General features: G+C 43.8%; 1 protein-coding gene across 3 annotated transcripts in view; it reads right to left on the reverse strand.

Annotated features, from left to right (window-relative positions):
* The window catches only part of LOC144506951 (protein PALS1-like), a 110663-nt gene that overhangs the window by 3830 nt on the left and 90687 nt on the right, over positions 1-16146 (reverse strand). For all 3 annotated transcript variants that reach the window (XM_078233379.1, XM_078233381.1, XM_078233380.1), the window contains exons 10-13: positions 14092-14163; positions 9927-10094; positions 8992-9194; positions 4329-4439 (exon numbers count right to left, since the gene is read on the reverse strand). In XM_078233379.1, coding sequence (XP_078089505.1) covers positions 4329-4439; positions 8992-9194; positions 9927-10094; positions 14092-14163 — 554 coding nt within the window. The remainder of the gene's footprint in view (positions 1-4328; positions 4440-8991; positions 9195-9926; positions 10095-14091; positions 14164-16146) is intronic.

Here is a 16146-nt window from a genome sequence, read left to right on the forward strand (position 1 = left end):
GATGTCAGGGGTAAGTTTTTCACTCAGAGGGTGGTGGGTGAGTGGAATCGGCTGCCATCAGTGGTGGTGGAGGCAAACTCGATAGGGTCTTTTAAGAGACTTCTGGATGAGTACATGGAACTTAATAGGATTGAGGGTTATAGGCAAGCCTATATATAAGCCTAGGTAGGTAGGGACATGACCGGCGCAACTTGTGGGCTGAAGGGCCTGTTTGTGCTGTATTTTTTCTATGTCCTATGTTCTAAAATATCTTTCCTTTTATATACATCTTATAAACAAATGATGCATGATTTATTAAATGGACATCTTTATCGAGGAATCATTTTCTATTATCCATTTAATCTCTGCACTTACAATCGCGCTCCTGAATTTTTATTTTGCCACTTGTGTGGAAAATTTATGCAGAGGTACTGAGTCCTGGCGAGAGAGTAACTGTTGGATTTAATCAGATTTGCTACAGCGGATTCTGCACGGCCATCTATTGGCAATCAAATTCGATCCCTGGCCAATACTTGAGGTTTATCACGCACACCCTTCATAGATGAGTCTGCCCCAATCAAGTGCTTCAAATGTTACCATGCAAGACCTTATTTTAGCTTACCAGAGACCTCTGCCTTCAGAAATAAGTTTGAAGGGAGGCAGAGATCTGTATTAATGACTTGGATACAGAGATAGAAGGTATTATAGCCAAATTTGCAGATAACTCTAAAATAGATGGGATAGTAAGTTGAAGGGCCTGTTCCTGTACTGTTCTCTTTGATGTCCCAGAGGTGGACAAGGGCACTGTTAGATGGTGTAAAGCTTAGGTCAGAAGCTCATCTCGGGGTCAAATGACACGAGTTGCGGACAGTCTGGTTCAGCCTTAGATAGCCGCCAGAGAGGGGGATGGGATTAGCCTAGGGAGTGAGTTAGTGGCAGGAATCAAAGACTTGGTACTTACTAATATTTGACCATTTGAAAGTTTTGCTCATTCAGTATTGGATGTTGAACATAGAATCCCAACAGTGCAGAAGGAGGCCATTCAGCTCATTGAGCCTGCACCAACAACAATCCCACCCAGGCCCTATCCCCGTAACCCCAAATACTTACCCTGCTCACCCCTCTAACCTACGCATCCTGGGACACTAAGGGGCAATTCAGCATGGCCAATCAACCCAGCCTGCACATCTTTGGACATGCAGAGTGGGAGCTTCCAGAGGCAATGGGGGGGGGCCCAATGTGATGGCGATGAGGAACAGCTGTGTGCCATTGGGGTACATGACGTCTTTGCAGAGGGTGTCGATTTGCGGCAGGCAAATGACAAACAGGGTGGGTTGCCCATGGCTGGATCCTTGCATAACTGCAATAATGGAGTGGATTTCCCATGGCACTCCACAGGAGGCAAAACCAAGTACAACCTTGAGTTGAAGTGTGGTGAGGGTACAAGTCTTGCTGCTCCCAGTTTAAATTCTTGCAGTAGAACTATGGGCTAATGTGTGTAATTACAGCTTGACAAAATTTAAGGTTTCCATTATAAAATATGGCTTAATTAAATTTAAAAAATTGACAATGACAGATTCTGAAAAATTATTCCTGCACATTAATCGTAGGTATTATCCTTGCCCTCTTATTCTAGTTACTGCTTGCTTGGTATCCACTGCACCCTACCAAAGAGGAAGGGTGTGCAGAAAACAAATATCAAAGAACGTTTGCGTAGGTGACCTATTGGAACTGGAGCATCAGCTGTCCTCCTGCTTGGCACAGTGCCCAGTCTCTGCTCTGCACATTCCTCCGACAGGATAGTCAAGGACACAAATTCCAATGTGCGGAGTCATGGATTTAAGAACTCATCAAAAGATACCCAAAGGAGTGGAGTGAAAAATAAAAAAGCAGCATGAAAACACAGCTGGAACGCAAAGTCTAACAAGTCCCATCATCCTAAATCAAGTATTCTCAGTGTGTAATGAAACATAATAAAAATGCCAGCATCTGAGACATGACGAAACTCCCTCTATCGAAGCAATTGCCAGATCAGCATGCACAGCATGTCTCCAGCTCCAACCTGAAGCTGATTAAAGCTTCCTCAACGGGAACAATGTTAATTAATTCCCATCTTGAAGCAATATGCAAAAAAAAAGACAAATTCCTCATGGTCTACCTCAGCACTTAAACAATCTTAAGATGTTAGGCATGCAGTGGAAGTTCTATAATCCACTAAAATGGTGGTGGTGGGCGGGGGGGGGGGAGCTTCTCCTTGCTCCCAGTAATAATTCACAAATGTTTGCTTTGCCTCAGTATCCATTTCTCTCAGATTACTCTTCTATGATCCTATTGGGCGGACGGTGGCACAGTGGTTAGCACTGCTGCCTCACAGCGCCAGGGACCCGGGTTCGATTCCGGCCTTGGGTCACTGTCTGTGTGGAGTTTGTACATTCTCCCTGTGTCTGCATGGGTTCAGTTTCAGTTTCCTCCCACGCTCCAAAGATGTGCTGGTTAGGTTGATTCGCCATGCTAAATTGTCCCTCAGTGTCAGGGGGATTAGCAGGGCAAATATGAAGGGTTACAGGAATAGGGCTGGGTGGGATTGTGGTGGACGCAGACTCAAAGGGCCAAATGGCCTCCTTCTGCACTGTAGGGATTGTATGATTCTATGAAGGGTCTTTGAATGCTCACTAGTTAAAGGTGATATTAATTGCAAGTTCTTGTCCAGGTAATGAGAGCGGTTGCCAAGCTGTAAGCTGATATAATCTTCACAACCTATTACTCATAAGATAGATGTGGGCTTCAGTGGGCATTGGATTAATATGTTTGACTATTCTTCTTTGCCTTGCATGTCTCAATTTTTGTTATTGGCTTTGTAATTTTTATCGAGTGTGTTTAGAAATGGAGTACATGATTGTAGTTTGCCTATATTCACTCCTCCTGGATGCGCGGCGAATCCTCTATTATCTGTTCCAATTACTCACCTCCCGACTATCTGGCAGAGCTCTTGTGGGACAACACATTTCATTGCACCATCTACGTTACAGCCTGAGGTGGATTGAAATTCACTTCATTAATGTTGTACCTCATTGCTGTGCGGAGGTATGGTGCTGTGCTATTTGTCAATGTTCAAAATTTGTGGATGGTTTATTATTACTGGGGAGCAAGGAAAAGCCGCCCCCCCCCCCCATTTACACCCCCACCATTTTAGTGGATTATAGAACTTCCACTGCACGCCTAAAATCTTCTGATTGTTTAAGTGCTGAGGTAGACCATGAGGAATGTGTCTTTTTTTTGTACATCACTTCAAGAGTAAGGAACAAAAGCAGTGAAGTGAAATGAAATGAAAACTAGGAACCAAAATACTCATCGAATGATAAAAAAGGTCAAAGCGATGAAAGATATCACAATGCAGATTAAGGTGAAAGCCTTTTGCCCAAATCTGCCAATCCCACCTACCATGGATACATTTATTTATTAACGTCACAAGTAGGCTTACATTAATGCTGCAGTAAAGTTACTGTGAAAATCCCCTAGACGCCGCACTCCGGCGCCTGTTCGGGTACACTGAGGGAGAATTTAGCATGGCCAATGCACCTAACCAGCACATCATAGATAGTCATGGAATCTACTGTGCAGGAGGCGACCATTTTGCCCATCGAGCCTGCACTAACAACAGTCCCACCCAGGTCCTATCCTCGTAACACCACACATTCACCCTCCTAGTCCCCCTGAAACTAAGGGGCAATTTATCATGGCCAATCAATCTAACCTGCACATCTTTGGACTGTGGGAGGAAACCCACGCAGACACAGAGAGAGCATGCAGACTCCACAAAGACAGTGACTCAAGCTGGGAATCGAACCCTGGTGCCGTGAGGCAGCAGTGCTAACCACTGCGCCGCCCTACGTCACAGGTGGAACGGAGAATTTGACGGACAAGCAAAAGGTCTGTTGATCTTGGGCAGGAATTTTGGGATCTGGGGCAAGCAGGACCACAATATCCTGCCCTGTGTCTATGGCATGAGACTGTCTTTTTTAGTAGAAAAATTAATTGTACCAAACAATCTCCACCCATACAAATTCTGAGCCTACGCAGCGGTCTGGAAGTTTAAGATCTGTTTGAAGTCACTTTTCATAATGTAGTTTTTACAGTCTTTTACTGAATAATCTTTTCTAATAAGACCCAAAATCCAAAAAGGAATCGCTGCACGAGGAACGAGACAAAAAAAGTAATTCTACTCTCCAGCCCTGGAATTCCGATTCTCAGACCTTGAAACAGCTTTCTCTGAATAAATGTACACCATGTTCTGTCTAAACTCACTTCTGTGACTTCTGAAGAGCACAAAGAAGGTACAAAAATATTACCTTAGGATTTTTCCCCTCCTTGGTCAGCATTGCACGCAGTCTCTCCTGCGAAGGCGGTGCAATGAAGATTATATAAGGCTTTAGATCTGAATTGCGCAAAATCCTCAATGACTAGAAGACAAAATAAGAGAACAAGATGAGAAAAAACATTATGAAAATCCCAATCAGCCATTGAGCTATTTCTTTAGGACAGAATAATTTAATGCGTTTTCGTATGATTTATTCCTTGGTTGGCAAGAGTACGTTTCAGAGATTTTGCATTTCAATGGGACTCGAAAAATGCAAATGAGGCAATAAAGCTTTGCCGTACAATCTTGTATTCAAGAAAGCTGACTGAAGGAGTGCTCTCTCCAGTTCCAAATGCAGCACAGCAGTATTCCACAATAACAAGTGCTGTACTTAGCGATCATTTTATTTTTAAATACAGGAAGCAAAGCAGCAGCAGAGGAGTTCAAATTACTTTGGTCCAAGCTTGAGGGCTTGTGTTAATAATTGCAATCAGATTTCACTCAGAGTATAAATTTAGGCAATGAACGACAGACGGTTGTCTGGGGAATGCCAAGCTGCAACACATTTCAGGGCTACCCTGGAGCCATCGAAATATTCTATATGCGTCACACAGTTGTGTCCGAGCGAATCACATAGAAAAAGGCAATACAAACCATCAAATGAGAGGAACTCTCGTAGGCAAACCACTCAAAGCCAATTTACAAACCAACTGTTTAAATCTAGTGTTACTGCTTAAACTAAGTGCTCTGTTTCAGCGAGGGACTGAGCCATTGAGTCTTTGTGAGCTCCCAGGTTTAGAACCCTGTTTTAGTTGGTTACAAAGGATCTGGAATGCACTGCCTGAGCTTCTGGTGGAGGCAGATTCAAGCCTGGCTTTCAACAAGGTATTTGATAGTTAATTACCTGAAGAGAAAACTATGCAGGAAAAGTTGGGGGAATGCAACTAGCTCTGTTGCCCTTGCAGAGAGCCAAACATGATGGGTCAAATGGTCTCCCTCCTGTACTGTTACCATTCTATCCCATTAACAAATATTAATCAAACTCCTGTGTTTCAACCTTGAATAAGGGGAGGCGGTGATATAGTGATTTTATCACTGGACGAGTAATCCAGATACCCAGGGTAATGTTCTGCGGATCCGGGCTTGAATCCCACCACAGCAGATGGTGAAATTTGAATTTAATAGAAAATCTGGAAATTAAAGTCTAAAGGTGACCATGAAACCATCATTGATTGTTGTAAAAACCCATCTAGTTCACTAATGCCCTTTAGGGAAGGAAATCTGCCATCCATAGATGGTCTGGCCTACATGTGACTAGACCCACGGCCAGATGTGCGGTTGACTCTTAAAAATGCCCTCTGTTATAGCCTAACGAGCCACTCAGTTCAAGGGCAATTAGGGTTGGGCAATAAATGCTGGCCCAGCCAGCGACACCCACATCCTCAGAATGAATAGAAAGAAAAACTGGCTACTTTGGTTGTTTTTGTAACATCCACGGCTATGACACTCAGTAATCTACTATCACCCATTTTTCCCTATTATTGCCATCCAGTTTTGCTGCAAGCTTAATGAGCGGGAAGCTATATAAGAAGCTGCAGTTTTATAGGCTTAGCTCGTAACAGGGATGTTTCTAAAAACAGTAATTTTAAATAATTTTTTTAAAAGTAATTAAATCAGCATTTAATGGCTCCAGGCCTCAATTTCTAAAATAAAGTGCCTTATTTAACAATACAGCATCTTTTAGATGCCGAAATACATTAAAGCAAAATTAAACATTAGACATCTGAAATAATTCATGTGAAACATTCCCATAAACCCATATGAAAGGTTTATAGATTCCATAAATATCAAAGTACCGAACGTACAAACTATTTCCATGTTCAGCACTCACTGTTAGTAACGATTATTTTTGTATGGAATGCATTGTTTTCAGGGAACTTTACCGGAAACATGCATTTAATGACATGACGTGCAATGCAAGTTAACAAATGCAGGACAAAAACACATGGAGAATAATAATAGGTTGTCATTTAGTTTCATTGCCTTTGTTAATACTTTCATTTTGTTTGAGCTTCAGATGATCACAAGGCGAATGGATTTGAGGTAGGCAAATTCAATCCATCTCAATACACCCACCCAGAGCAATCCAATACTCCCAACACTACTGCATCTAATACTCAATCCAATACTCAATCCAATACTCAATCAATCCAATACTCCCAACACTACTGCATCTCGCTGCTTCTTAAACTATTCAAGGGTTCTTATCAGCAATCTTATCCGAGTAAATCCATTTGAAATGTTCATTCATCCCTGCATGGAAGATCTCCTGCTATTGTAAAGTTACCCCTCGCAAATTTGACCTCCCTTTTGTCCCAATCCCGCCATTTAATTTGTATTCAGAATTTCCCCTTTTACACTCCACTTTAAAGTTTTAACGTTTATTTATCAGTGTCCCAGGTAGGCTTACATTAACACTGCAATGAAGTTACTGTGAAAATTCCCTAGTCACCTCACTCCGGCGCCCATTCGGGTACACTGAGGGAGAATTTAACACGGCCAATGCACCTAACCAGCACGTCTTTCGGACTGTGGGAGGAAACCGGAGCACCCGGAGGAAACCCACGAAGACACAGGGAGAACGTGCAGATTCCGCACAGACAGTGACCCAAGCTGAGAATTGAATCAGGGTCCCTGATGCTGTGAGGCAGCAGTGCTAACCACTGTGCCACCGTGCTGCCCACTTACCAGCTTGCATAGTACAAGTGTTGCCTACCCTTCCCCAGTGACACAGACTCACACATGAAGGGTCAACTTTTGCTGAGCTTCTGCTTCCAGTTTGCTCCTGAAAGCAATTCCATTATTTCACATAGAATTAAAGATAGTCTTCTGGGTCTACAGCTGTATCGACTTTGAATTCCCACTTTGGAAATTGAAATCTTATGACCTTGCTTGCAAACTACCAATGTCTGCGGTTTCCCTCAATGATTGACTTCATTGCACCAACCTTCTCACCAGCCTGGGAAATTTATTATGCAACTCTGATTGACGTCAGCTTGTCCTGGACAAATCAAAGTGTTGCCGGTCCCACTACCGCTGCCAGAAAGAACAGATAATTTGGCGATCAGCCAAATCACCAACCCCAGCAGCACCGGTGGGGGACCCCAGCAGCGCCACTGGAGGACCCCAGCAGCGCCACTGGAGGACCCCAGCAGCGCCACTGGAGGACCCCAGCAGCGCCACTGGAGGACCCCAGCAGCGCCACTGGAGGACCCCAGCAGCGCCACTGGAGGACCCCAGCAGCGCCACTGGAGGACCCCAGCAGCGCCACTGGAGGACCCCAGCAGCGCCACTGGAGGACCCCAGCAGCGCCACTGGAGGACCCCAGCCACAGGCGAGGTTGGAAAATCCAGCTGATTGTTCAGAATATTTAATAATATTCATCATCAGTTTCTCGTTCACTTTCATCTTTAAGATCTTGTCTCTCCTGAAATAAAGCTGCTATCAGGCTGAAAGTTTTCTTTTACTGTGACATTTTGCCTCTGCAGGTACTATTTTTCCTTGTTTTCTTTTAGACACTCTGATCACCTTTTCAAATATATTTCTGTATATTTGGACCAGTGAACTCCTTCTCCTTTCTCTTGCATTCGTAGAGCTTATTTTTGCTTTATCATTTCACTTTGTTAATTCATGGCAGCAGTGGCAAGCACTACTACTTCACAGCGCATGGGGCCCAGGTTCGATTCCTGGCTTGGGTGACTGTGTGGAGTTTGCATGTTCTCCCTGTGCCTGCGTGGGTTTCCTCCGGGTGCTCCGGTTTCCACCTACACTCTAAAGATGTGCAGGTTTGATGGATTGGCCATGCTAAATTGCCCCGTCGTGTCCAAAGATGTGGATTTGGCATGGTAAATGTGTGGGGTTATAGGGATAGGATGGGGGAGAGGGCCTGGGTAAGATACTCTGTCAGAGTCAGTGCAGACGTAATAGGAGCCACCTTCTGCATTGTAGGAATTGTATGATTTAGGTGGTGTTTTGCTTGTTGAGCTTAGGTGGATAATTGTGCGGTGTTATGCCTAGCATTATTCTTTTAAAGATATTCCATTTATCCACTACTCAAATGTTGACAAACCATAGAATCACAGAATCATAGGAATCCCTACAGTGCAGAAGGAGGCCATTCAGCTCATTGAGTCTGTACCGACCACAATCCCACCCAGGCCCTATTCCCGTAACCCTATACATTTACCCTGCTATTCCCCCTGACATTAGGGTCAATTTAGCATGGCCAATCAACCTAACTCGCACATCTTTGGACTTTGGGAGGAAACTGGGGCACCTGGAGAAAACCCACGCAGACACGGGGGGAATGTGCAAACTCCACACAGACAGTGACCTGAGGCCAGAGTCGAACCCGGGTCTCTGGTGCTGAGAGGCAGCAGTGCTAACCTCTGTGCCACCCTATCTTTCTCCAATTAGCATTTCTAACTTTTCTCAGTTCTGACGAACAGTCACAGCCCTGGAACATTCAATCCCTCTCCACAAACGTTGCCCACAGATGCTGCCAGACCTGTTGAGTATTTTCAGCCTTTTCTGTCCTAGTTTCAGATTTTTGCTGTAGAGTAGTTTTTCCTTAACTCATGCTCCTAGCTGCTTACCTGGGTATGCAAATTTAGCAGGCATATCTTTCCCGAGTTGATCACCTGTCTCACCGAGTCGATGCTGGTGCCATACAGATTCTTTTCATATTCACCATGTTCAATAAACTTGTTAGTTGCCATGTCGGCTTCGAAAAATTGGCGTGACACAAAGAGATAATCGCGCCCGTTCACTTCATTATCTCTCATGGACCGTGTTGTGTCTACAAATGCAAAGATACAAGTTACATAGAAAATACACCACAACAATACAGATGAAACTAGATAGTCCAGACTGTAAAAGTAAAGTCGCCATAGTCATAGATGACTATAGGCTGCTCTTCTCTGAGGGGGGAGTGCTGACTGGTGGTGATTTAACCTGAAGATCACTACACCTCTGCCAAGGGGTAAGAATCATAGAATCCCTACAGTGCCATTTGGCCCATTGAGTCTGCACCAAACACAATGCCACCCAGACCTATTCCCGCAATCCCTCATATTTACCCTGATAATCCTCCTGATACTAGGGTTAATTTAGCATGGCCAATCAACCTTTCATCTTTAAGATCTTGCCTCTCCTGAAATAAAGCTGCTATCAGACTGAAAGTTTTCTTTTACTGTGACATTTTGCACACATCTTTGGAGTGTGGGAGGAAACCGGAGCACCCGGAGGAAACCCACGCAGACACGGGGAGAACATGGAGACTCCACACAGACAGTGACCCGAAGCCGGAACTGAACCCTGGTCCCTGGTGCTGTGAGGCATCAGTGCTAACCACTGTACTAGCATGCCGCCCCACGGTAAGGTTGAGAAGGCACACTTCATGAATAATCTTAGCCGGTACGGGAATTGAACCCGTGCTGTTGGTATCACTCTGCATCACGAACCAGCCATCCAGCCAACTGAGCTAAAGCGACTCCCTGCAATCAGAGTAGAGATAGTCCAGATAACTTACGAGGCACCGCTGGGGCAAAACGATCAGCTTCTCTTTCCATCAGTTTCTGCCGCAGTTCATTCTGACCGCAGTTCGGCGGGCCAATTAGGACAATTGGCCGTTTTCTGCTTGCAGGTTGGTGATAGAGCGACATTTCTTCATACGTCAGGATCTCATCATTGTCATAGTCTATTGGGGAAATGGGGAAAAACAGTCACCCTGGATGTTAATCAGATATGTTATTCACACCTGTACTAAACCAATCAATCCTCAAGTCCCAGAGACAAGTCTAAAAAATAGAAACCAATAGTTTTGCAAATTTCTAAAACAACGGTCATGTAGTTTTATTCGTAAATTTACCAAAGGTTTTGCTGCAGCATTCAGATGACTTGAGTATTTGAGAACATTTTTTATTTGATTTATTATTGTCATATGTATTAGCATACAGTGAAGAGTATTGTTTCTTGCGCGCTATACAAACAGAGCATACCGTTCATAGAGAAGAAAAGAGGCTACAGAATGTAGTGTTACACTCCTAGCTAGGATGTAGAGAAAGATCAACTTAGTGCAAGGTAGGTCCATTCAAAAGTCTGGTGGCAGCAGGGAAGAAGCTGTTCTCAAGTCGGTTGGTACGTGACCTCAGACTTTTGTACCTTTTTCCCGACGGAAGAAGGTGGAAGAGAGAATGTCCAGGGTGCGTGGGGTCCTTAATTATGCTGGCTGCTTTGCCGAGGCAGCGGGAAGTGTAGACAGAGTCAACGGATGGGAGGCTGGTTTGCGTGATGGATTGGGCTACATTCACGACCTTTTGTAGTTTCTTGCGGTCTTGGGCAGAGTAGGAGCCATACCAAGCTGTGATACAACCAGAAAGAATGCTTTCTATGGTGCATCTGTGAAAGTTGGTGAGTCGTAGCGGACATGCCAAATTTTCTTAGTCTTCTGAGAAAGTAGAGGAGTTGGTGGGCTTTCTTAACTATAGTGTCGGCATGGGGGGACCAGGACAGGTTGTTGGTGATCTGGACACCTAAAAACCTGAAGCTCTCGACCCTTTCTACTTCGTCCCCAATAATAGCAGCAGCGGTAACCATAAAGCTTGTCGGACTTGTTTCACCATTCAATATGATTATGGCTGATCTTGGGCTTCAACTCCACTTTCTTGCTTGCTGCATATATCCCTTGATTCCCCGAGACACCAAATATCTGTCCATCTCAGCCTTAAATACATTTAATGACGGCACATCCACAGTCCTCTAGGTTAGAGAATTCCAAAGAGTTACAATGCTTTGAGTGCAGCAATCTCTCCTCACTTCAGTCCTAAATGACCGGCCCCTTATCCTGAAACTGTGCCCCCATGTTCTAGAATAGCCCAGCCAGGGGAAATAACATCTCAGTATCTACCCTGGCAAGCTCCTTCATAATCTTGAATGCTTCAATGCGGTCACTTCTCATTCTTCTAAAGTCCAGAGAATACAGTCTCAATTTACGGAGCCTCGCATCATAGGACAACCCCCTCCCCTCAGGGACCAATCAAATGACTCAATGCAAGTTTATCGTTCCATAAATATGGAGATCAAAATTGTACAATATTCCAGGTGTGATCTCACCAAAACCCCACACAACTGTCGCAAGACTTGTGTATTCTTGCACTTCAATCCCTTGCAATAAAGGACAATATGCCATTTGCTTTCCTAATTGCTTGCTGTATCTAACATTTTGCGTTCCTTGTACAGGTGTACCCAACTCTACCTGAACATCATGCCTTTTCTGCTTTTTGATTCTTACAACCAAGGTGAATAGCCTCACACTTCCCCACATTATATTCCACTTGCCACCTTGTTGTCCACTCACTTGATCTGTCTCTAACTCCTTGCGTCCTCCTCAAAGTTTGCATTCTACCTAGACCAATTAAGAGCCAAGCTACGTACACCTGTAGAATTTCCATTTGCCTGATAGAATGCACACTCTGGGGGCAATCTTACCGCTGCCAATGGGTCAATGGGTGGGGCGAGCCGGTAAGAGTTAGAGAGAGCTGAGAAATCAGGCTCGCGTCCAATTTCTCGCCTCTCACGAACTTACCGGCACCGGATGTCCAATTGTGATCAGCCGCGGGGCCCCGCAGGAGCCAGGTTTAAGCCACAGAGGCCAGCTATACGTAGCAGAGGCTGTGTGACAAGTCTCTGCTGCTCTCAGAGCCAAGACCTGCACATGCACAATTGTGGCCTCTGCTGCTATCAGCCGGCCTTTGGGAGATTTAAGTTCTGCTCCCTCCCACTACTAGAGAAATGGATTTCAGGATTTTTTCCCTAAAAAACAGATCCGAAATTCTCCCGTTTTCACACTTGTTCTGGACTTAGAATGTTTTTCATAAGATCGCCCCCTCTGTCTCCTCACTGAATCCATCTCTATTAGCCAACTCCATTCATTCCTCAAAGGAATGTTTTCTACATCCACTTCTGTATCAATCAATAGGTGTAAAGGATCAACTCCAGATGAGAACAATATCTGATTACACTATCCCGTTCTTCTGCCCACACCTACTCCAGCAAATCAACATTAATCTCAATAATTACTCACCGTGCTGATTATAATATTAAAGATTAAATGATCCCAGTGATGGGTAGTGAAATATTTAGCACTGATTTTGCTCCAATTGTTAACATGGATCAGATTATAAGCAGTTTGTTTCGTTCCCTATGGCCCCTGACAAGTTCAGAATTGTTGTGCTTGGTCCAAATTCCCATTCATAATTTGTTATTTTTTCAACTTATATCCAAGAGAAATGAAAGAATCCAAACTATCCACTTCATTGTGCCAAGCTGGCATATCTACAGGGCCAACTATTTGCATCCACAGGAAACTAGCAAAAACTGGTTAACAGATTCACAAGGTGAATCTCCAAGAAGCTGCCTTGACTACAAACATACAGCAAACAAAAAGCAGCAATGACATGGGCTTTATAATTTGGACGATATGTACATAGAGCTTCTTTCAAAGGCGGGAGAAAGGTTGAATAGAAGAATAGAATTCCTACAGTGCATAAGGAAGCTGCTCTCTCCAGTGTGATTCTGATCAATAACCTTGCAATTCAGAGCGAACACTGCTAAGACAGAGACATATCTCTGTGCAATATTCATGTGCTGTGGACAAATGACCTTTCCGTGGCCATTTGGACCCAGAAATAAACACCGCGCATCAATTGCAGTTTACAAACTGAAACTGTGAACCCACAAAATTGTACCACTCAGCGCTGGATGATTAAATGAAGGAATGCTCTCAAGAGTCAATTCTTGGCAACATGGGTAGCTCAAATAAAGTTGAGGAAGCAGGCCATGGCCAACTGTGACAGATCATAGAATCCTACAGTGCAGAAGGAGGCCATTCGGCCCATTGAGTCTGCACCGACCACAATCCCACCCAGGCTCTATCTCCTTAACCCTATGTATTTACCCTGCTAATCCCCCTGACACTAAGAGGCAATTTAGCATGGCCAATCCACCTAACCTGCACATCTTTGAAGTGGGATTGGAAGTACAAGAAAGCCTTGAGGGGGTGAAGCGATACAGGAACACACTCCCTGGAATATTTTGAATCTTACATTAAAGTTAATGTGCTTTGCCTATTGCTGGCACTTTCTATCCTTCCGTTTTAGCGCCTTTTCATCAATTAATCGCTTATTCCCTCTTCTTTATTCTCGTTATACTTTTTTGCCATCTCCCCTTTGCCATCATTCATACCTACTGGTCCCTTCTCCTTAATGAGCCGTGCTGCCAACAGATCGTACTGCAGCCTTCCTCCCCCAGCACTCATGAGTAACTCTGGCCCTGGCATACACTAGGAAATTCCTGCCAATGGTACAGAGAGGCCATAACCACAATCATTAGCGTGAGGAGTTGGTTGAGGAAAAAGGGGCCTGATCTGTTCAATTAGGAGCTGTAATTAGGTAGCGGCAGGGTGCAGAGGGAGGTGAACCACATCCACTGAATTTAAATCAGCAAACATCGGAATACTAAGCAGGTTGTCATGTGAACAGAAGCTTGGCACATCCTAAGCATATTTCAGATGCAAAATCATCCAGCTTCAGTTGTTAAAATAATTAAACATTTAGCAAAGATCTACAACACGCAGTGATTATAGTTCATTAGATCAAGACTCTTCCATTCAAACTGGCCATTTTATTTATACATACCATCATTTCTATTTGCGTTATATAACACTTTCTTTCGCTTCTTCTTATTTTTCTTAGCACACCAAAGTTTACCTGAAGTAGAAAAATGTTGGGGTGAGTGTTATTTCATGCCAAGCGCATAAACTGAAGCAAATTCCAAAGCCAACTTTCAACCGATGAGTGACCACAGTCAGAGTCGAGTGGGCACGGTTAGAATCAGAACAACACTCTCAATGATGTTCTTTAAGCAAAGTGCCTGCACTGGTTCTCTCAAAGAGCCACCTACTCTCTGAAACGTTCTCCTGGGAGATATTGACAAATATTTTGAATCCGTCATGGAGAGGCTGGTCTACGCCACCGATTATCCTGCGGTTACCGGTATCACTCACTTTGGCTATGGTGGGCCATTGGCATGACCGCTACTGCTTGTACTCAAGGCTGTGGGCGCCAGCCAGTAGCCCAGCCGGTAATCAGAGAAAAAGACATAATGCATTTAGCCTCCACATTTAAGAGCAAGTTACAGCTGGAATCCACATTCCGATACAGTCATAGAATCAGAGAGGTTTACAGCATGGAAACAGGCCCTTTGGCCCAACTTGTCAATGCCGCCCTTTTTTTTAAACCCCCTAAGCTAGTCTCAATTGCCTGTATTTGGCCCATATCCCTCTATACCCATCTTACTCATGTAACTGTCTAAATGCTTTTTAAAAGACAAAATTGTATCCGCCTCTACTACTATCTCTGGCAGCTTGTTCCAGACACTCACCACCCTGTGTGTGAAACAATTGCCCCTCTGGACCCTTTTGGATCTCTCCCCTCTCACCTTAAACCTATGCCCTCTAGTTTTAGACTCCCCTACCTTTGGGAAAAGATATTGACTATCTAGCTGATCTGTGCCCCTCATTATTTTATTGACCTCTATAAGATCACCCCTCAGCCTCCTACGCTCCAGAAAAAAAAGTCCCAGTCTATCCAGTCTCTCCTTACAACTCAAACCATCAAGTCCCGGTAGCATCCCAGTAAATCTTTCCTGCACTCTTTCTAGTTTAATAATATCCTTTCTATCATAGGGTGACCAGGACTGTACACAGTATTCCAAGTGTGGCCTTACCAATGTGGCCTTCACTATGAAAGTCCAAAAGGCTACAGCGTGGAATTACTTGAGTTACATCATAATTATGCTTAGAATCATGGAAACCTACAGTGCAGGAGGCCGCCATTTGGCCCATTGAGCCTGCACTGACCACAATCCCACCTAAGCGCTATCCCCATAACCTCATGCACTGGCTGTAGCTAGTCCCCCTGACACTAAGGGACAATTTTGAATCATAGAATACTACCCTCACCCTCATAGCATTGCAAATGTTTCTCCTTCAGGTATTTATCCAATTCCCCTTTGAAAATATTTATTGAATCCACTTCCGCCACCTCTTTAGCAGTGCATTCCAGATTATAACAATTGACTGCATTTTTAAAAAAAAAATCACTTGGCCTCAGGTTCTTTTGCCAGTTGCCATAAATCTGTTCTTTCCCCTAACTGATAGAGTATTTTTGATTGTTTGGGGATTCCCTTCTCCAACTGCCTGAAAAATCATGATCTCTCAAGCAGAATATCACGACTTCCAGAGGCTTTTGCTGCTGTCACTATCATGACAATCATTTTACAGATAAAAGCTCCAGGTTTGTTTGCTGCATGGATTACATTTTTATTAATCCATTCTTTGCTGATATTTGAACCTAACACGTCATCATCATATGGGCAAGGGTTGACTTTTTAAACTCGGTTACATTTCAGGTCAATAATTTAACAATGTTTTGTAACTAAACTGGGATACCGAATGCTGCACAATAATTAGGACATTACAATTCACTATCTTGTAATGTAGCGGACACCAATTGGGCAAATATTTCTTAGGATTTAGTGAAACAAAGACCCTATCATTTCAATACAACTCACTTGATACAACCTTGGAACTCAATCTTTAATGACACCACTGAGTTTCATGAATAAAAGTACATTTAATGACATAGTCACTTCAAGGCAGCAATAAATTGATTTTAACCAGCCTGTCAAGC

This window comes from Mustelus asterias, chromosome 18 (assembly GCF_964213995.1).
Source record: "Mustelus asterias chromosome 18, sMusAst1.hap1.1, whole genome shotgun sequence".
Lineage (NCBI taxonomy): Eukaryota > Metazoa > Chordata > Chondrichthyes > Carcharhiniformes > Triakidae > Mustelus > Mustelus asterias.